Source organism: Mobula birostris, chromosome 1 (genome assembly GCF_030028105.1).
Source record: "Mobula birostris isolate sMobBir1 chromosome 1, sMobBir1.hap1, whole genome shotgun sequence".
Taxonomy (NCBI): domain Eukaryota; kingdom Metazoa; phylum Chordata; class Chondrichthyes; order Myliobatiformes; family Myliobatidae; genus Mobula; species Mobula birostris.
In genome coordinates, this window is record NC_092370.1 from 44,115,799 (window position 1) to 44,137,563 (window position 21,765).

The 21,765-nt window shown below is 42.0% G+C and overlaps 1 protein-coding gene across 5 annotated transcripts in view; it reads left to right on the forward strand.

Moving 5' to 3' along the window:
- The window catches only part of nsmaf (neutral sphingomyelinase (N-SMase) activation associated factor), a 152,123-nt gene that overhangs the window by 87,914 nt on the left and 42,444 nt on the right, over positions 1 to 21,765 (forward strand). For 4 of the 5 annotated variants that reach the window (XR_011885587.1, XR_011885584.1, XR_011885590.1 and 1 more), the window contains 4 exons: positions 2,234 to 2,342; positions 3,104 to 3,162; positions 4,359 to 4,426; positions 20,381 to 20,445. Coding sequence is in view for 2 of the 5 variants with exons in the window: in XM_072254663.1 (XP_072110764.1) it covers positions 2,234 to 2,342; positions 3,104 to 3,162; positions 4,359 to 4,426; positions 20,381 to 20,445 (301 nt within the window). In the remaining 3 variants the exon portion in view is untranslated. The remainder of the gene's footprint in view (positions 1 to 2,233; positions 2,343 to 3,103; positions 3,163 to 4,358; positions 4,427 to 20,380; positions 20,446 to 21,765) is intronic. The other variant, XM_072254678.1, reaches the window with a different exon arrangement.

Genomic DNA, 21,765 nt, shown 5'->3' on the forward strand with positions numbered 1-21,765 from the left:
ATTCAGTGTTTCCTGTTGATTCTAGTTTTAAGAGTTGTAGCTTTTTTTGTTCATACCTTCTGTGTCTCAAATCTTACTTATAATATCAAGATCAGAGTCTTGAACAATTCTGTAAAAGTATGTCTAAACCAGGTTCCTAAAAAAAAATTGTTTTTATTTTCATTTCCTTCTTTAGCAATGAGGCCCAGTACTTGATTTAATACTTCTATTGACTTTACTAACCAGCAGGAACACCTGTTGTTAGTCCATTTCTGAGACAACCTAAGTCATTGAAACATCTCCAATTACTACCCACTGGCCTTCAGTCTGTCCTTCTCAGAGTTGACATGCCTTATAATGAAGTGCTGATTTAATGTTGCAGTTTGTGTCAGTACTGAGGTTTTAAAAGCATAAGGAGCTGTATTCTGATGTTGAAACACATAGTCTTTCCAATACAATTATAATCATTTTGTAAAACATTAATTTGGCAGGCTCTGTTGTTAGAATGGTATCTTTTAAAATACTATATCATGCTGAAACAAGAATATTCAATTGTATCCATTGAGAGTTCTGCTGTCAGAACCGTAAATGAGAGATTGATTTATTTATTTTTTCCCTCCTATCTTATGTATTGTATTAAGCTGCTGCTGCTAAGATAACAAATTTCACAACACGTCGGTGATAATAAACCTGATTCTGATTCCGAAAATTGCATTTGTGTGTTGGCAGAGAACAGAGCAGCAGGACAAATTTTGGATTGCCATAATAGGACCTAACAAAAAAATTAGTTTGCAGCCTTTTTTGCTGTGAGGTCTTCAGCTCAATGCAGGTTACCCATCTGACTTGATTGTTCTGTGCCAAGTTGTAACTCTGAACATGTTTATACCCATTAACTCTACTTTGAGGCCCTCCTTTGGTTGGGGTGCACCATAGATGTTGTGTCCCAGATGTCAACATGATACACAAGCAGTACTATACGGAGGGCAAGCTGCAGTCCATGTAGCAGGGTCCCCCTCTCCATACAGCTGATGAATCCAAACGAATGGCAGAGATCGATGTAGTTTGGCACCAGCACAGGAGTTGTCAGTTGAACTCAACGCAGGACTGCCTTAGGGACTCCAGCTCTGGGTTTTTCTTCGGGGTTTACACCCGAAGCCTTCCCTATGAGTGGGTATAGCCACAGGGCAGCAGAGGATTGAGGTCAAAGTTTTCCTTTTAGATGAGCTGCCGACCACGGCTGACAAGCCCCATCTTCCTGAAGCAACTGGTTTTATGGTGCCAGTAGCCTATCTTTGCCCCTTATCCTGTCAGTAGAAACAGTTCTGCTGGGCTTAGGAGGCCAAGAGCTGGACTTGGTTGTCAGAGGCTGTTTAAGATGCACACCATTTGGAGCATTTAATAGGTAATGGGAGCTTTATCCCCACTACCACACCTGGCTATAACTCCTTAAGAAAACTAACTCTATTTAATAATTGAATCAAGGAGTTTTAGTTCAAAGTAACACACACAAAATGCTGGAGGAGCTCAACAGGTGAGGCAGCATCTATGGAAAAGAATAAAGAGTCAATATTTTGGGCCGAGACCCTTCGTAAGGAGTGGAAAAGAAGAGGGAAGAAGCCAGAATAAGGAGGTTGGGGAGGGGATGGAGTACTAGCGGGCGGGTGATAGGTGAATCCAAGTGAAGGGAAAAGTAGGTGGGTAGGAGAGAGAGTATAAAGTGAGAAGCATGGAGATGATGGTGGAAAAGTTAAGGGTTGAAGGAAAAGGAGAATAGACCATGGGAGAAAGGGAGGGAGAAGGGGCACCAGAAGAGGCTGATAGGCAGGTGAGGAGAAGAGAAGGGGTAAGAAGAGTACCAGAAGGGCAATGAAAAAGGAGTGGGGGGGATAAACTATTGGAAGCTGGAGAAATCTATTTTCATGCTATCAGATTGGAGGCTACCCAAACAGAGTATGAAGTGTTGTTCCTGCGGCCTTGAGAGTGACCTCGTCATGGCAGTAGAGGAGGCCAAGGGCCAACATATGGGAATGGGGATCAGAATAAAACAGGTATTCAAACATGTTTGATTAAAGGACTTTTGAAGTTGGATATATTCATTATATTGAAATTTAGGGTAGGATCAATAAGGGGGATATGGAACATTATTCTTCCTTAAGCTATTTTTAAATTTAGTTTGTACAGTGTTTTAATAAAAGAAGAATACTGTGTTTTCTCTTTGAATTCTGTACTACAGTATTCAATCTTTTGTGTGCAGGTTCTCCCTGTGAAGATTCATTTGAAGATCTAACAGAGGAAAGTCGAAAGCTTGCATGGAGTAATATGAGTGAACTGTACATAGTGTACCAGCAGAAGATTCACAAAGAGTAAGTTGTACGAATTCATTCCTTGTGGTAATTATCAGTACGATTGTGCCTTATTGATATGTAGTGTTGTAAATAAATGTATTATTTCTAGAGAGGTGATTATTTATGTATATAGGAAGAGAGAAGGCCAGGTAGCCTTTTGTACATATTCATTTATAAATTTTAATCATATCATACATATGTACTTATCCCCCGGGAAGAAAAACTGAAAATTAATTAGTGATTTAAAAAGTGCTTTCCAACCTTTTATGTTGGAATCTAGAAATCTATTTTTTTCCCCTTTAAGACTCAGGTACTCTTCCCTTTACGTACTGATTTTGCTTTCCAGAATTTTATCTCCTTCCTTTTTAAGAAATGTAATCAAATAGTGTGGATGATTATAACTTTTGTTGCTTATTAAAGCATGCATGATAGTAAATTGTTGGCCTATTTCAAAATTAAGTTATTTTACCACATTAAATTAATTCTATTGCTGTTGATTTCTATTATGTAATAGGTGTTGTTGAAATAGGGCTACTGATTCCTCATGCAAGATTTTGTCCCAATATGTTGGCAGTTCCTCTCTCCCCAGAGATGTTGCTCAAAACTCAGTGTTTCTGTAGCAGATTTTTTATTTCCTTAGATTCCAGTATTAATGTTTTTTTGAATCTACAATTCACTAAGACCTATTTTTATCTCAGAAGGTTATAATATTCCTTCATGTTATTATTGTGCCTTCTGAACACATTTGGACTTTACCTTGGACTTCTTTTTACAATCAGGGCAGTAACTGGAATCGCTGTTGCTGGCAATGGAACCTCAGTCTTCACAACTTCACAAGGTAGTTTACTTAACTCGTGAAATGTGATCTGTTGTGGTGAGTTGTTCTGTTTTCAGCTTGGTACGAGGGGCCAAGCAAGATCTGAAACAAATAATCAGAAATACATGTACTTTCGGCTGGAATGCAGAAGTCAAGTGATATGGGCATTTGATGCCGGCATATTGAGCCCAGTGATAAAACACAATCAGCCCCTCAGTTTTTGGCCAGCTGCAATGAATATAAGCAGCCAATCTTAATTTCAAAACAAGCAGAGTAATTTATTTATGCTTATCTTATCTTTTCTGTTTTAAGTTTGCCATCAGGGAAATAAAAAATTGATAACTCCATCTTGGGAGCTGCCAGAAACTTAGTTACAACTTGTTCCTTATATTGAACAACAACATTGACATCCAGGCCTTGGGCAGTCAGACCTACTGAAGGTAATAAAGATAAGTGAGACTAGCGCTGGGAGGGTGGAGGATATGAGCAGAGCAGTAGGCTGGATTGAACAAGATATTTATGGTAGCCATGCTACATGAAAGATGTGCTACAGAGAAAGTGCAGAAGAGATTTGCCCGAGATTTTGCTTGGAATGCAGAGCTGTAGTTATAAGGAGGGATTAGATAGGCTGGACTTATCCTTGCTGAAATGTAGGTGGCTGTGGGGAGAGGTTCTAGAGATTTATAATAACTATGAAAGGTGTGGATGGAATGGATTAGTCAGATTTTTTTTCCCCAGAACAAAGGAGTTTAGAACTAGATGGTGCGGGCTAAGTTGAGAGAGTAAAGTTTTAGGAGATCTGAGCAGTAAGCTCTTCCCACTCAGAAGGTGATGAATATCTAGAATTTTGGAGGTTGTCCATTAGATATAATTGCAGTATACTGTATAAAAGGCATATAGACATTTACTTAGAGAGGAAGGGAGTGGAGTATATGGACCCAGTGGAGGCAAATGATGGTCATCACAGCTGTTATCGACAGATAGCTGATAGAACCTCATTCTGTACTGTATGATTTGATGATTCTGTATCTGCAATGATTTATAGTTGAGCAACTAATAATACTTCTGGAAAAAGTGAAAGATGTTTTTTTTTTGAATACTGAATTAAGTGGTTATGAATTGATGCATAATATTTTGCTTTCACAATGTAAGTGCATTTTACAATGTCTAAAGAGTTTCTAATTCCATTTAATTTTTGTCTTTAATTTATAATACAGATTCAACACTAAAGATGTTTTCCAAAGAAACCAAATTGTTACAGCGAAGTATGTCCTTTTCAAATATGGTGAGGTCCACTTCTGTAATACAGTATCAATATTAGTCAAAGAATCTCGAATTTGTAGTGTTTCTGAGGTCATACAAGAAAAACCCCTTCACCAGGCCTCAACCTGATACACTGACGGTTTAGTCCTCTTCATAGATGCTGCCTGACTTGCAGAGTTCCTCCAGCATTTTGTGTGTCTAGCTGCGGATTTTATTTTTCCTTTTTTTTTAAATGTCTGTTTGCCTTTCATCAGTTTATCAGAAATCAGTACAATCAAAGTCAAAACTTGCCCATAAAAAGACTTGTTCATCTGGGATTGTGCGACCAGGTAGTCATACTATGAGCTCAATTATTTTTGCTGGACCCAAGTACTTCACCAGATTGCTAACCATATTCTGAAAAACAGCGTGCCACCTTTTATAAACTGGCAATTTCTGTGCATTCCGATCAGGCTTCCTTAATAAACTGATGAAGCTACGAGGGAACATTTGCCCTTTCATTAATTAGACAGTTCTCATTTATTAAATCTGGCACCCAGTGTTTATGTGACAAGTTTCAAAGCTGCTATGTATGTCATTCCACTCCACTAAGTTCTTCAACAAGGCTCACTCAAGCTGTGATATGTACGGTATAACCCGATTTCTGTAGAACTAATCAGCTCAGTGTTGTTGAAAATACATGGTAATATTTGGCAATCTGCCCCCTCAAGAATGCTCCACTATTAGATACTATCATGGATAACGTGCCATAGACCTTAACTCCTCTTCTGTGCCAGCTCTCTGTAACTCTGAATTTCCTGATCTTTCAAAGAATTATCATGTTCCTTTTTAAGTATTCCAAATTATTTAGCCTCCACATCTGGGCTACAAAATTCGATAGATTCACCACCTACTGTGAAAAGGGATTCCTGTGCACCTCTGCTTTTAAATGTTCAGTCCCTTATCTTGAAATTATGTCCCCTTGTTCAAGACTTACCTGCTTTTAATAATTAATTTTCAGGGCACCTTTTGTTTCAATAAAATTACCCTTTATGTGTCTCAGATATGTAGAATACAGATCAATCGTCTTTAGCTACTCATACTAGGATATCTTTCTCATCTGACAAACTAATGAATGTTGTTTGTCTCCAATGTTACTATGTCCCCTCAAGTAAGAGGATCAAAACCATACACAGTATTCCAGATGTGTCCTCACTAGCACCCTGTACTGCATTATTGGATTCCCCTTCACTAATTTCCTCAACTACAAAGGATTCAAGGAGAACGGGGTTGTAAAATAAATCAGCCACGGTCAAAAGGCAGAGCAGATTCGATGGTCCGAATGGTCTAATTCTGCTCCTGAGTCTTATGGTTTTATGGTCTTAACCAAATACTGGAACGATATCATTGTGTCTGATGTGATAATCTTTCTCTCTGTTAATTCACTGACAACTAATTTTTATCAGCAGTCACTTCTTCTGAAAAGTAGAAATTTGTTTACTTGCAAAAGCAAACCAGTTTAGTGTAGTCATTGACAAAGATGGTTTTCAACAGTCTAGGGCACTTGTAATGCGGAATCTGTCTTCAGTCCCTCAAAATCTTTTTAGTGCTGGTCCAGGAGATGGGAAATGTGTGCACTGGCATCTTAGAATACAAATCAGCAGAACCCTTTCAGTGCTTCTGCATAGTGTAAATGTGAAAGTGGTTCACAATAAAGCACTCCAAGCTAAGTGGAATACAGTTTGTAGACATTCACAGTGTGACACTACAACCAATGCCAAATGTCTTTTTCCTTAAGTTGAACTTATTCAACCACAAATTTTTTTAACTCAAGTTTAGAGCACCAAAATTTATATTTGTCTGCATTAAGTTCAATATGCTATTGACTTGTTATTTTTTTCCCTCAATTAGTTGGAGTAATTCACAGTGCAAATCACATATATTGCCAGTGAATTTTACTTTTACCCCTCTTGTTGGGGGAAGGGGGATACAGCAGAACTGCTAACAGCTTGTAATTTTTTTTTTGTTTGATGCAGCTGAGCTAAGTGAGATAAAAGAACATTTCTTTAAGTCTGTCTGTAGTTCTTCACTTATTGTGCTCAGTTCTGGTCACCTCACTACAGGAAGGATGTGGAAACCATAGAAAGGGTACAGAGGATGTTTCCTCGATTGGGAGCATGCCTTATGAGAATAGGTTGAGTGAACTCGGCCTTTTTTCCTTGGAGCGATGGAGGATGAGAGGTGACCTGATAGAGGTGTACATGATGATGAGAGGCTTTGATCGTGTGGATAGTCAGAGGCTTTTTCCCAGGGCTGAAATGGCTAGCATGAGAGGGCACAGTTTTAAGGTGCTTAGATGTAGGTACAGAGGAGAAGTCGGGGTAAGTTTTTTTACGCATAGAGTGGTGAGGGAGTAGAATGGGCGGCCGAAGACGGATACGATAGGGTCTTTTAAGAGACTCCTGGATAGGTACATGGAGCTTAGAAAAATAGAGGGCTGTGGGTAACCCTAGGTAACTTCTAAGGTAAGGACATGTTCCGCACCGCTTTGTGGGCCAAAGGGCCTGTATTGTGCTATAGGTTTTCTCTGTTTTTAAAACTGCCAGTATCTCTCAGAATAGTATGAACACGATCATCTTTTGTATCTTGTTTTAGAAAATATATGAAATACTTGAAATCATCCAGTTTGTTCTGCATCCTTGTATTTGTTTTCATTTGAAGGTGCTGAGTATTATCACTTTGGCCACACTAAGAGATTGAAGAGTGTTTTCCATACATTCATAAATTACATCTATTGTCAGCAATTGACATGTTTTTTTCAAAAACATTCTCTTTGAAGATCCTCATTAGCAAACAAGTGATGCACTTGTCATTATAAAGATTACATTGCCTTATATCTACCACTGTACTTACACTGCTGCTTAGTACTATACCTTTGCATGTCATAAAACTAAATATTACGTTTGCCATTTTGAACAAAACGGTTCATTTTTCCATGGCATTGCAGAACCTCTCCTGAGATCCTGCCACATCTTAGTGTGAATGGTAGTAGAAAATAAAGCAAATGACAAGGGGAGACTCCAAGAGTATCCTATCTTCAGCGATAGTGGGACCCAGCACATGAGTGTTTGAAGAGTGAAGTACTTGTATTCTCGTTCACTCAGAAATGTTGAATAGATGGTGCATCTCAGTTTCTTTTTAAGATGCTCATCACCACAGAAACCATTAGTCAATTTGATTGACTGCACAGATATCAAGAAGCAGCTGCAAACATTGAATATAGCAGAGGTCATGGGACCAAATAATTATCCCACTTACAGTACAGAGGACCCATTTAAAAATTTGTACCCTAGAACTAGTTGCACCTCTTGCCAACCTGGCTCAGTGCAGGGTCAATTCTGGTATTCAACCAACAATGTAGAAAGTTGCTTAGCTAGCTCCTAATCACAGAAATGGGACAAGTGCTACGGGCCTAATTACCATCTAGTCGTCAACAAAATGATGGAAGCTGACATCAACGCTGCTGTCAAGCTGTGCTTACACAGTAATAATCTACAAACAGAAGTTCTGTTTGGATTTTGCCTGAACCACTAGACTCCTTTCCATTCCAGAATCCATTACAAGCTTGGTCTAAAGATGGAGCTGTACCCAAGAAGTGAGATGAGAAAGATTGGCAATTGATTGTGTGTGGCAACAAGAAGCGACTTGGATCTGCTCCATTTTGCTAACTGGGGCAACAGGTCCACAGCAGGTGCCATCTCATTGGCTCTTCACTCAACCCTGGAACATCTGGACAGCAAAGATGCATATATGAGGATGTTCTTTATTGACTGCAGCTTGGCATTCAATGCCATCATCCATTCAAAACTAATCAATAAGCTTCAACACATCCTTATGCAATTGGATCCTCAATTTCCTCACTTGCAGACTCCAATCAGTTTGGATTGACAACAGCATCTCCCTTACAATCTCCATCAGCACAGGTGCATCTCAAGGCTGTGTGCTTAACTTAGACCCCTGCTCTACTTGGTTGTGCTGTTAAGCACAGCTCCAATGCCTATATTCAAGTTTGCTTGCCAAACCAAAGGTGGAGATGAATAAGCATATAGAAAGGAGATTGAAAATCTGGCTGAGTGGTGCCATAACAACAACCTCTTACTCAATGTGAGCAAGACCAAAGAGCTGATTGCTAACTTCAGGAGGAAGAAACCAGAGGTCCATGAGCCAGTCCTCATCAGAGGTGGGAGAGGGTCAGTAACTTTAAATTCATCAGTGTTATCATTTTGAAGCACCTGTCCTGGGCCCCACACGTAAGTGCAATTGCAAAGAAAGCATTGTAGAGCCCCTACTTCCATAGGAGTTTACAAAGACATCTAAAACTTTGACAAACTTCTGTAGATGTGTGGTAGAGAGTATATTAACTGGCTGTCATGGCCTGATACGGAAGATATGGAAAATCCTACAAAAAGTAGTGGATAATGGCTCAGTCCATCACGGATAAAGCCCTCCCCACCACTGAGCACATCTACACGGAGCATCGTCACAGGAAAGCAGCATCCATCATCAGAGACCCCCATCACCCAGGCCATGCTCTCTTCTTGTTGCTACCATCAAGAAGGAGATACAGGAGCCGAAGGGCTCACACCACCTAGTTCACGAACAGTTATTTCCCCTCAACCATCAGGTTCTTGAACCAAAGGGGATAGCTTTAGTCAATTTCACTTGCCCTGTCATTGAAATGTTCCTACAACCTATCGACTCACTTTCAAGGATTCTTCATTTCATGTTCTCGATATTTATTGCTTATTTACTTACTACTGTTTCTTTTTTTGTATTTACACAGTTTGTTTTCTTTTGCACACTGGTTGAATGCCCAAGTTGTTGTGGTCTTTCACTGATTCTATTATGGTTATTATTCTATTATAAGTTTATTGAGTATGTCCATAAGAAAATGAACCTCAGGGTTGTATATGGTGGCATATATGCACTTTGATAATAAATTTGCTTTGAACTTTGATGGGTGCTTGGTAAAACTGAAGTCAGTGGGCATCAAAGAGAAAAACACTCAGTGGTTGTGTCATATGTTGTACAAATGGAACTGGCTGTTTGTTGGAGATCAGTCATCCCAACTCCAGAACATTTCTGTAGGAGTTCCTCTGGGCAGTGTTCTAGGTCCAACCTAGCAATCGCATCATCAATCTTCCTTACATCTGAAGTTTGGAAGTAAGGATTTAGGGTGATTGAGCAGTGTTCAGTTCCAAGTGAAGCAGTTTGTGCCTGCATGCAGCAAGACATTCAGACGTGATTTCAGGTGGTTAGTAACACTTGCACTACAAAAGTGCCGGCTAATGACCATCTCCAACTGGAGAGAATCCAACTTGATATCCAGTTGCATAACCATTGCTGGGCCCCCACCATCAACATTCTGAGAGCACCATTGAACAGGTTAGTTATTTGGACTAGCTACATTAAAATCCAGGGTTTCCAGGAAGATCAAAGGCTGAATATTTCATGGTTTGTGATTCACCGCCTGTCATCTCAAAGCCGTTCCACTAATTGCAAGATACAAGTCTGGAACTTAATGCAGTATTTTCTGCGAGACTGGATGAGTACAGTTCCAACAACTCTCCATTCAACACATTTCAGAACAAAGCAGTGCACTCGTTTGGCTTCCCATTCATCACCCTTCATTAACTCCATTACCGGTACACAGTAGGTGCAGTGTACAAATGCACTGCAGACACCTAAGGTATAACAATAGCACTTATCAAACTTGCAACCTGTCCCAGCAAGAAAGGCAAGGAGAATGGGCTTATAGGATGCTGTTGGTTACTCTCCTGACATGGGAATATTTAACTGTTTGCCGCTGCATTTAAATTCTGAAACTCACTGTCTCTCAGTACTCTAACAGTACCTTCACAGAAGGATTTCATTTTAAAATGATGCTTCACTCCAACCTTCTCAAGGGATGAATAAGAGAAGTATACTGCAAGCTCTGTTTCAAGGACATGGCCATTTGACATTATCAAGTTGTGCTTTATTGTGAAATACAGCAGGCATAAGGATTTAACTATAGGTCATCTTGCCATTAGTGAAAATGTCATCTTATGGCATAAATACGGCACCGTCCTGTTTTTGAATAGGACATGTTATCCTAGTATGAAGCCAATTTTTCTTAAAGTAGACTGAGACACAACGGGAAGTAGTGTTCCACAGAATACAAACGTATACTCTTAACCTGATGCATGACTAGTATGATGTCATTTTGAGCCTGTTCTCCGCTCCCTCTGCACTAATTCTAACCTCATCATCAAACCCACAGATAAGGGGGGGGTGTAGTAGTCTGGCTTATTGACCTCTACCTTGCTGAGGCCCAGCAACAACCCTCAGATACCCCCCTTACCTACCTCTTGAACAGAACCCCACTAAGGAGCACCAGGCTAAAAGGATGCCCCTCTATTCTGAGTCTGTGACCTTTGGTCTTAGACACTCCACCGTAGGAAACATCCTCCCCACATCCACTCTATCAAGGCCTTTCACCATTCGATAGGTTTCAATGATGTCACCCCTTACTCTTCTGAATTCCAGTGAATACAGTCCCAGAACCATCAAAAGCTCTTCTTTTGCCAAGCCGTTCAAACCTGGAATCATTTTCATGAACCTCTTTGAACCCCTTCAGTTTCAGTGCACCAGTTTAAGACAACTACTCTGCTCCAAAGATCGCTATATGTGGTCATTTTTACTCTCAGTCATTAGGCTCAATAATGAGTCAACCTATAGCTGGGGAATGGATGACCCTTCTCCTGTTAGACTGTCATTAACTTCTGTTTAGCTCTGTTTACCACACCCTGCTATCACGGACACCTTGTTTTATCTGGACAGTGTGAATGTGCAGCCATTACTGTATAAAATTACGATAATTCTTACACTCCCATCTTATCAGTGTGAACTTGGAAATCTCAAACATCCCACCTCTCCCGGAAGTTCTGGGAGTCTCCCGCATATTAATAGTGGCTCCCTGATGCCCGCAAATTATATACAATATCACGGAAATCAATTTTTTTGAGAGTGACCGAGAGAGTGCGAAAGCAATCGAGCGGGAGCGCGCGAGCAAGAGAGAAAGCAAAAGGGAAAGCACGAGAGTGACCACGAGAGAGAGAGAGAGAGAGAGAGTGCGAGAGCAAGCAAGTGAGAGAGAGAGAGAGAAAGCAAGCAAGAGTGACCACGAGAGAGAGAGAGTGCGAGAGCAAGCGAGAGAGAGAAAGAAAGCAAGCGCGAGTGACCACGAGAGGGGGAGAGAGAGAGTGAGTGAGAGCGCACCATGTGAGAGTGTTCCAGAAAAAGAAAATATAAAACTTGCGTCACCCCAGACTACACTAAAGTGTACCCCTGCCTAATAGGGGTCAAAAATAATGACGGTGTTGCTCGCTGCACTGTTTGCAACAGTGACTTTTCTATTGCCTATGATGGGTTAAAATGTAAAAGACATGTTGAGGTGAGTTTAACAGGTGTCATTCGCTCATTAGCATAGCGAACGTTATTTAAACTAGCTGGCTAGCTGCTTAGGAGCTACTCTATTGCAAACAACCCACCTATCCTGGAAGTCTCCTGCAAATTGATGGTGCTACCTCCCTGAAATGAGTTTTTGCAGGGTGGGATGTCTGAAATTTTGTAAATCTTATTTTTAAGGTAACTTATGTTCTATTTTCCCTTCTAATATCTGTATATCTGTGCACTTGTAATGCTACTGTGACACTGATTTCCTTGGGATCAATGAAATATCTACCTATCTATCCTTTCTAAGATAAGGGGCCCAAAACTGCTTGCAGTACTCCAAGCGAGGCCTCACCAGTGCTTTATAAAGTCTCAACATTATATCCTTCCTTTATATTCTAGCTTCCTTGAAATGAATGCTAGCATTGTATTTGCCTTCCTCACCACAGACTCAACCTGCAAATTAACCTTTTGGGAAACCTGCACAAGGACTCCCAAGTCCCTTTGTGCCTCATTTTTTCTTTTGTATTTTCTATCCATTTAGAAAATAGTCAACCCTCTCATTTTTTCTACCAAAATGCATAACCATACACTTCCTGACACTGTATGCCATCTGCCACAGATGTGGAGAAAAATCAGCTGAAAGAACTGGAAAATTGTTTTTCCAGCATTGACAACAGCAATGTTTCAGGTTGTGATGAGACAATTCAGGCTGATTTAGGGAATGTATGGCTGTGAAGGCTCATGTTATCATAGTTACTTTACGTAAATGTATTAAATGAATGTGCCAGGGTCCGGGATATTTCTGATCGCGTCCAAGATATCCTGAAGTGAGAGGGTGAGGAGCCAGAGGTCGTGGTACATATAGGTACCAATGACATAGGTAGGAAAAGGGAAGAGGTCCTCAAAGGAGAATATAGGGAGTTAGGAAGGGAGTTGAGAAAAAGCACCGCAAAGGTAGTAATCTTGGGATTACTGCCCGTGCCACGCACCATAGAAACATAGAAAATAGGTGCAGGAGTAGGCCATTCGGCCCTTCGAGCCTGCACCGCCATCTATTATGATCATGGCTGATCATCCAACTCAGAACCCTGCCCCAGCCTTCCCTCCATACCCCCTGATCCCCGTAGCCACAATGGCCATATCTAACTCCCTCTTAAATATAGCCAATGAACTGGCCTCAACTGCTTCCTGTGGCAGAGAATTCCACAGATTCACCACTCTCTGTGTGAAGAAGTTTTTCCTAATCTCGGTCCTAAAAGGCTTCCCCTTTATCCTCAAACTGTGACCCCTCGTTCTGGACTTCCCCAACATCGGGAACAATCTTCCTGCATCTAGCCTGTCCAATCCCTTTAGGATTTTATACGTTTCAATCAGATCCCCCCTCAATCTTCTAAATTCCAACGAGTACAAGCCCAGTTCATCCAGTCTTTCTTCATATGAAAGTCCTGCCATCCCAGGAATCAATCTGGTGAACCTTCTTTGTACTCCCTCTATGGCAAGGATGTCTTTCCTCCGATTAGGGGACCAAATCTGCACACAATACTCCAGGTGTGGTCTCACCAAGGCCTTGTACAACTGCAGTAGTACCTCCCTGCTCCTGTACTCGAATCCTCTCGCTATAAATGCCAGCATACCATTCGCCTTTTTCACCGCCTGCTGTACCTGCATGCCCACTTTCAATGACTGGTGTATAATGACACCCAGGTCTCGTTGCACCTCCCCTTTTCCTAATCGGCCACCATTCAGATAATAATCTGTTTTCCTATTTTTGCCACCAAAGTGGATAACTTCACATTTATCCACATTAAATTGCATCTGCCATGAATTTGCCCACTCACCCAACCTATCCAAGTCACTCTGCATCCTCTTAGCATCCTCCTCACAGCTAACACTGCCACCCAGCTTCGTGTCACTGACAAACTTGGAGGTGCTGCATTTAATTCCCTCATCCAAGTCATTAATATATATTGTAAACAACTGGGGTCCCAGCACTGAGCCTTGCGGTACTCCACTACTCACTGCCTGCCATTCTGAAAAGGTCCCATTTATTCCCACTCTTTGCTTCCTGTCTGCTAACCAATTCTCTATCCACATCAATACCTTACCCCCAATACCGTGTGCTTTAAGTTTGCACACTAATCTCCTGTGTGGGACCATGTCAAAAGCCTTTTGAAAATCCAAATATACCACATCCACTTGCTCTTCCCTATCCACTCTACTAGTTACATCCTCAAAAAATTCTATGAGATTCGTCAGACATGATTTTCCTTTCACAAATCCATGCTGATTTTGTCCGATGATTTCACCGCTTTCCAAATGTGCTATTATCACATCTTTGATAACTGACTCCAGTAGTTTCCCCACCACCGACGTTAGGCTAACCGGTCTATAATTCCCCGGTTTCTCTCTCCCTCCTTTTTTAAAAAGTAGGGTTACATTAGCCACCCTCCAATCCTCAGGAACTAGTCCAGAATCTAATGAGTTTTGAAAAATTATCACTAATGCATCCACTATTTCTTGGGCTACTTCCTTAAGCACTCTGGGATGCGGATCATCTGGCCCTGGGGATTTATCTGCTTTCAATCCCTTCAATTTACCTAACACCACTGCCCTACTAACATGTATTTCGCTCAGTTCCTCCATCTCACTGGACCCTCTGTCCCCTACTATTTCTGGAAGATTATTTATGTCCTCCTTAGTGAAGACAGAACCAAAGTAATTATTCAATTGGTCTGCCATGTCCTTGCTCCCCATAATCAATTCACCTGTTTCTGTCAACAGTGAGAGTAGGAATGCAATGAGATGGAAGATAAATGCGTGGCTGAGGGATTGGAGCAGGGGGCAGGGATTCAAGTTTTTGGATCATTGGGACCTCTTTTGGCGCAGTTATGACCTGTTCAAAAAGGATGGGTTACCCTTGAATCCTAAGGGGACCAATATCCTGGCAGGGAGATTTGCGAGGGCTAATGAGGTGACTTTAAACTAGAAAGGTTGGGGGGTGGAAATTAAATTAAAGAGACTAGGAGAGAGGAGGCTAGTTTACAACAGGGGGATGGGAACAAGTGCAGAGAGACAGAGGGGTGTAAAATGAGGGTAGGAGCAAAAAGTAGTAAGGTGAAAAGTAAAAGTGGCAGGCTGGCAAATCCAGGGCAAAAATCAAAAAGGGCCACTTTTCAACATAATTGTATAAGGGCTAAGAGAGTTGTAAAAGCGCGCATGAAGGCTTTGTGTGTCAATGCAAGGAGCATTCGTAACAAGTGGATGAATTAAAAGTGCAGATTGTTATTAATGAATATGATATAGTTGGGATCACAGAGCTGGCTCCAGGTTGACCAAGGATGGGAGCTCAACATTCAGGGATATTCAATATTCAGGAGGGATAGACATGAAAGAAAAGGAGGTGGGGTAGCATTGCTGGTTAGAGAGGAGATTAACGCAATAGAAGGGAAGGACATTAGCTGGGAGGATGTGGAATCGATATGGGTAGAGCTGCATAACACTAAGGGGCAGAAAACACTGGTGGGAATTGTGTACAGGCCACCCGACAGTAGTAGTGAGGTTGGGGATGGTATTAAACAGGAAGTTAGAAATGTGTGCAATAAAGGAACAGCAGTTATAATGGGTGACTTCAATCTACATATAGATTGGGTGAACCAAATTGGTAAGAGTGCTGAGGAAGAGGATTTCTTGGAATGTATGCGGGATGGTTTTTTGAACCAACATGTTGAGGAACCAACTAGAGAGCAGGCTATTCTAGACTGGGTATTGAGCAATGAGGAAGGGTTAATTAGCAATCTTGTCGTGAAAGGCCCCTTGGGTAAGAGTGACCATAATGTGGAATTCTTTATTAAGATGGAGAGTGACATAGTTAATTCAGAAACAAAGGTTCTGAACTTAAAGAAGGGTAACTTTGAAGGTATGAGACGTGAATTAGCTAAGATAGACTGGCAAATGTCACTTAAAGGGTTGACGGTGGATATGCAATGGCAAGCATTTAAAGATCGCATGGATGAACTACAACAATTGTTCATCCCAGTTTGGCAAAAGAATAAATCAAGGAAGGTAGTGCACCCGTTGCTGACAAGGGAAATTAGGGATAGTATCAATTCCAAAGAAGAAGCATACAAATTAGCCAGAAAAAGTGTCTCACCTGAGGACTGGGAGAAATTTTCTCTCATAATCTTTTTTCCCCTTATTAATTAAGCCCTTTGTCCTCCTCTGCTGGACTCTGAGGACAAAGGGCTTAATTAGGAAGGGGAAAAAAGATTATGAGAGAAAACTGCAGGGAACATAAAAGCAACACACATCAAAGTTGCTGGTGAACGCAGCAGGCCAGGCAGCATCTCTAGGAAGAGGTGCAGTCGACGTTTCAGGCCAAGACCCTTCGTCAGGACTAACTGAAGGAAGAGTGAGTAAGGGATTTGAAAGTTGGAGGGGGAGGGGGAGATCCAAAATGATAGGAGAAGACAGGAGGGGGCAGGATGGAGCCAAGAGCTGGACAGGTGATAGGCAAAAGGGGATACGAGAGGATCATGGGACAGGGGGTCCGGGAAGAAAGACAAGGGGGGGCGGTGGACCCAGAGGATGGGCAAGAGGTATATTCAGAGGGACAGAGGGAGAAAAAGGAGAGTGAGAGAAAGAATGTGTGCATAAAAATAAGTAACAGATGGGGTACGAAGGGGAGGTGGGGCCTAGCGGAAGTTAGAGAAGTCGATGTTCATGCCATCAGGTTGGAGACTACCCAGACGGAATATAAGGTGTTATTCCTCCAACCTGAGTGTGGCTTCATCTTTACAGTAGAGGAGGCCGTGGATAGACATGTCAGAATGGGAATGGGATGTGGAATTAAAATGTGTGGCCACTGGGAGATCCTGCTTTCTCTGGCGGACAGAGCGTAGATGTTCAGCAAAGCGGTCTCCCAGTCTGCGTCGGGTCTCGCCAATATATAAAAGGCCACATTGGGAGCACCGGACGCAGTATATCACCCCAGTCGACTCACAGGTGAAGTGTTGCCTCACCTGGAAGGACTGTTTGGGGCCCTGAATGGTGATAAGGGAGGAAGTGTAAGGGCATGTGTAGCACTTGTTCTGCTTACACGGATAAGTGCCAGGAGGGAGATCAGTGGGGAGGGATGGGGGGGACGAATGGACAAGGGAGTTGTGTAGGGAGCGATCCCTGCGGAATGCAGAGAGAGGGAGGGAGGGAAAGATGTGCTTAGTGGTGGGATCCCATTGGAGGTGGCGGAAGTTACGGAGAATAATATGTTGGACCCGGAGGCTGGTGGGGTGGTAGGTGAGGACCAGGGGAACCCTATTCCTAGTGGGGTGGCAGGAGGATGGAGTGCGAGCAGATGTGCGTGAAATGGGGGAGATGCGTTTAAGAGCAGAGTTGATAGTGGAGGAAGGGAAGCCCCTTTCTTTAAAAAATGAAGACATCTCCCTCGTCCTAGAATGAAAAGCCTCATCCTGACAGCAGATGCAGCGGAGACGGAGGAATTGCGAGAAGGGGATGGCATTTTTGCAAGAGACAGGGTGAGAAGAGGAATAGTCCAGATAGCTGTGAGAGTCAGTAGGCTTATAGTAGACATCAGTGGATAAGCAGAAAGATCTAGAAAGGGGAGGGAGGTGTCGGAAATGGACCAGGTAAACTTGAGGGCAGGGTGAAAGTTGGAAGCAAAGTTAATAAAGTCAACGAGTTCTGCATGCATGCAGGAAGTAGCGCCAATGCAGTCGTCAATGTAGTGAAGGAAAAGTGGGGGACAGATACCAGAATAGGCACGGAACATAGATTGTTCTACAAAGCCAACAAAAAGGCAGGCATAGCTAGGACCCATACTGGTGCCCATAGCTACACCTTTAGTTTGGAGGAAGTGGGAGGAGCCAAAGGAGAAATTATTAAGAGTAAGGACTAATTCCGCTAGACGGAGCAGAGTGGTGGTAGAGGGGAACTGATTAGGTTTGGAATCCAAAAAGAAGCGTAGAGCTTTGAGACCTTCCTGATGGGGGATGGAAGTATATAAGGACTGGACATCCATGGTGAAAATAAAGCAGTGAGGGCCAGGGAACTTAAAATCATCGAAAAGTTTAAGAGTGTGAGTAGTGTCACGAACATAGGTCGGAAGGGATTGAACAAGGGGTGATAAAACAGTGTCGAGGTATGCAGAAATGAGTTCGGTGGGGCAGGAGCAAGCTGAGACAATAGGTCGGCCAGGACAGGCAGGTTTGTGGATCTTGGGTAGGAGGTAGAAACGGGAAGTGCGGGGTGTGGGAACTATAAGGTTGGTAGCAGTGGATGGGAGATCCCCTGAGCGGATAAAGTCGGTGATGGTGTGGAAGACAATGGCCTGGTGCTCCTTAGTGGGGTCACGATCGAGGGGTAAATAAGAGGAGGTATCCGCGAGTTGTCGCTGTGCCTCGGCAAGGTAGAGGAACATAAAAACTGACTGTAAAAGCTTTTATGGATATGTGAAAAGAAAAAGATTGATTAAGACAAATGTAGGTCACCTACAGACAGAAACAGGTAAATTGATTATGTGGAGCAAGGACATGGCAGACCAATTGAATAACTAATTTGGTTCTGTCTTCACTAAGGAGGACATAAATAATTTTCTGGAAATAGTAGGGGACAGAGGGTCCAGTGAGATGGAGGAACTGAGGGAAATACATGTTAGTAGGGAAGTGGTGTTAGGTAAATTGAAGGGATTAAAGGCAGATAAATCCCCAGGGCCAGATGGTCTGCATCCCAGAGTGCTTGAGGAAGTAGCCCAAGAAATAGTGGATGCATTAGTGATAATTTTTCAAAACTCTAGATTCTGGACTATTTCCTGAGGATTGGAGGGTGGCTAATGTAACCCCACTTTTTAAAAAAGGAGGGAGAGAGAAACCGGGGAATTATAGACCGGTTAGCCTGACATTGGTGGTGGGGAAAATGCTAGAGTCAGTTATCAAAGATGTGATAACAGCACATTTGGAAAGCGGTGAAATCATCGGACAAAGTCAGCATGGATTTGTGAAAGGAAATCCATGTCTGACAAATCTCATAGAATTTTTTGAGGATGTAACTAGTGGAGTGGATAGGGGAAAACCAGTGGATGTGGTATATTTGGATTTTCAGAAGGCTTTTGACAAGGTCCCACACAGGAGATTAGTGTGCAAACTTAAAGCACATGGTATTGGGGGTAAGGTATTGATGTGGATAGAGAATTGGTTGGCAGACAGGAAGCAAAGCGTGGGAATAAACGGGACCTTTTCAGAATGGCAGGCAGTGAGTAGTGGGGTACCGCAAGGCTCAGTGCTGAGACCCCAGTTGTTTACAATATATATTAATGACTTAGATGAGGGAATTAAATGCAGCATCTCCAAGTTTGCGGATGACATGAAGCTGGGCGGCAGTGTTAGCTGTGACGAGGATGCAGGGTGACTTGGATAGGTTAGGTGAGTGGACAAATTCATGGCAGGTGCAATTTAATGTGGATAAATGTGAGGTTATCCACTTTGGTGGCAAAAACAGGAAAACAGATTATTATCTGAATGGTGACCGATTAGGAAAAGGGGAGGTGCAACGAGACCTGGGTGTCATTATACACCAGTCATTGAAAGTGGGCATGTAGGTACAGCAGGCGGTGAAAAAGGCGAATGGTATGCTGGCATTCATAGCAAGAGGATTTGAGTACAGGAGCAGGGATGTACTACTGCAGTTGTACAAGGCCTTGGTGAGACCACACCTGGAGTATTGTGTGCAGCTTTGGTCCCCTAATCTGAGGAAAGACATCCTTGCCATGGAGGAATTACAAAGAAGGTTCACCAGATTGATTCCTGGGATGGCAGGACTTTCATATGATGAAAGACTGGATCGACTAGACTTATACTCGTTGGAATTTAGAAGATTGAGGGGGAATCTTATTGAAACATATAAAATCCTAAAGGGATTGGACAGGCTAGATGCAGGAAGATTGTTCCCGATGTTGGGGAAGTCCAGAATGAGGGGTCACAGTTTGAGGATAAAGGGGAAACCTTTTAGGACCGAGATTAGGAAAAACTTCTTCACACAGAGAGTGGTGAATCTGGGGAATTCTCTGCCACAGGAAACAGTTGAGGCCAGTTCATTGGTTATATTTAAGAGGGAGTTAGATATGGCCCTTGTGGCTAAAAGGATCAGGGGGTATGACTGGTACAGGGTTCTGAGTTGGATGATCAGCCATGATCATACTGAATGGTGGTGCAGGTTTGAAGGGCCGAATGGCCTACTCCTGCACCTATTTTCTATGTTTCTATGAATATGTAAAACTAACAGCAATTTCCTTAAGGTTTTTCTGATCTTGTGCTGATGTTGGTGGGTTTCTGTCTGGTGCAGCAGATAATGATGGTAACCCAAGGGGTATAGAAGAAATCTTGATTTATGCTCTCTGTGCAAGTTTTCCACCGGTACAGTTGTGTCCACATATGTTAGTTGTGTTATTCTGTGACTAGCCTGCTAAACTGACCCGTTTATCTCTTATTAGGCCCTGTCAAGTTGTTTACTGCTGGGAGATACAACTGTGGTATGTTCATCTTGGGATAACAATGTGTAAGTATTGACTAACCAAATATTTGCTGTTGCAGAACAATATGCATTTTATTCTGGACTGATACAGAATGAAAATGTCTTGCGGTAGAGTTTGGTACTGTGTGTCAAAGATAAGATTACAGTTCTGAAGAGGGACAATGGTATACTATTCAGGACCGAATCAATTCACCTCAGGTGAATAAGGTGGCATATTAATAGGTGTTTAAATTTCCAAATATATGAAGAACATAGGAATGTATGAAAAAGAAACAATGGTGGGTAGGTCTCTTGTACCTGCCCCAGCATTTAATAAGCTGACTAATCTTGTGGCTCAGTAGCACTGTACTAACCCCTTTATTCAATGATTTCTCTTAACATGTGGCACGTGGCCAAGTGGTTAAGGCGTTGGGCTAGTGATCTGAAGGTCGCTAGTTCGAGCCTCAGCTGAGGCAGCGTGTTGTGTCCGTGAGCAAGCCACACATTGCTCTGCGAAGACACTGGTGCCAAGTTGTATCGGCCCTAGTGCCCTTCCCTTGTACAACATCGGTGGCGTGGAGAGGGGAGACTTGCAGCATGGGCAACTGCCAGTCTTCCATACAGCCTTGCCCAGGCCTACGCCCTGGAAACCTTCCAAGGCGCAAATCCATGGTCTCACCAGACTAACAAATGCCTATTCTCTTAACATCTAAAGAAAAAGGTTTGAGGAATAAAATTTCAGTTACTGTGCGTGACACTAAGAAAGAAACAGTGTAAAAGGCATAGAGTTTGAAGATTTTCTTAAAATGTGTAGAAATATTAATTTATACCTTTTTAGATTAATACAGATTGAAGCAGTGCTGGATCTATTCACAGGGTATTTAAAGCAAGTGTTTCAGTTGGAGAACTCAATAGAGATCATAATATGAGATTTGATGTTGATATTAAAAGTGACAAAAAATTAATAGTGAAAATACAAGTGGTGAGAACCATTTTCAGTGATCTGAGAAAAAAAATTGTCAGGAGTAATTTACTTGGAGACAGAGATTGGCTTGCATAAACCTGCATCCATTGTCAGGGTGTTGTCATGTAGATACAGTTCAGATATACAGGATATCAATCATTTTCCCATTATGAGGAAAGAATGGTTTCAAGACTAGAGCGTTGTGAAATAATGATTAAAGTAAAATTTTAAAACTGAGCAAATAAAATGTTGGCGATAAAATATAACTCTGCAAGGGGAAATTTTAAAATTGCTAAGAGCAAAGAAAGAATGAAAAGATTAATGGGTATATTAAAAAATAACACAAATCCTTTATAAATGTGTGAAAAGAATTAAAGCATTAAAAGAATGTAGAAGAATTG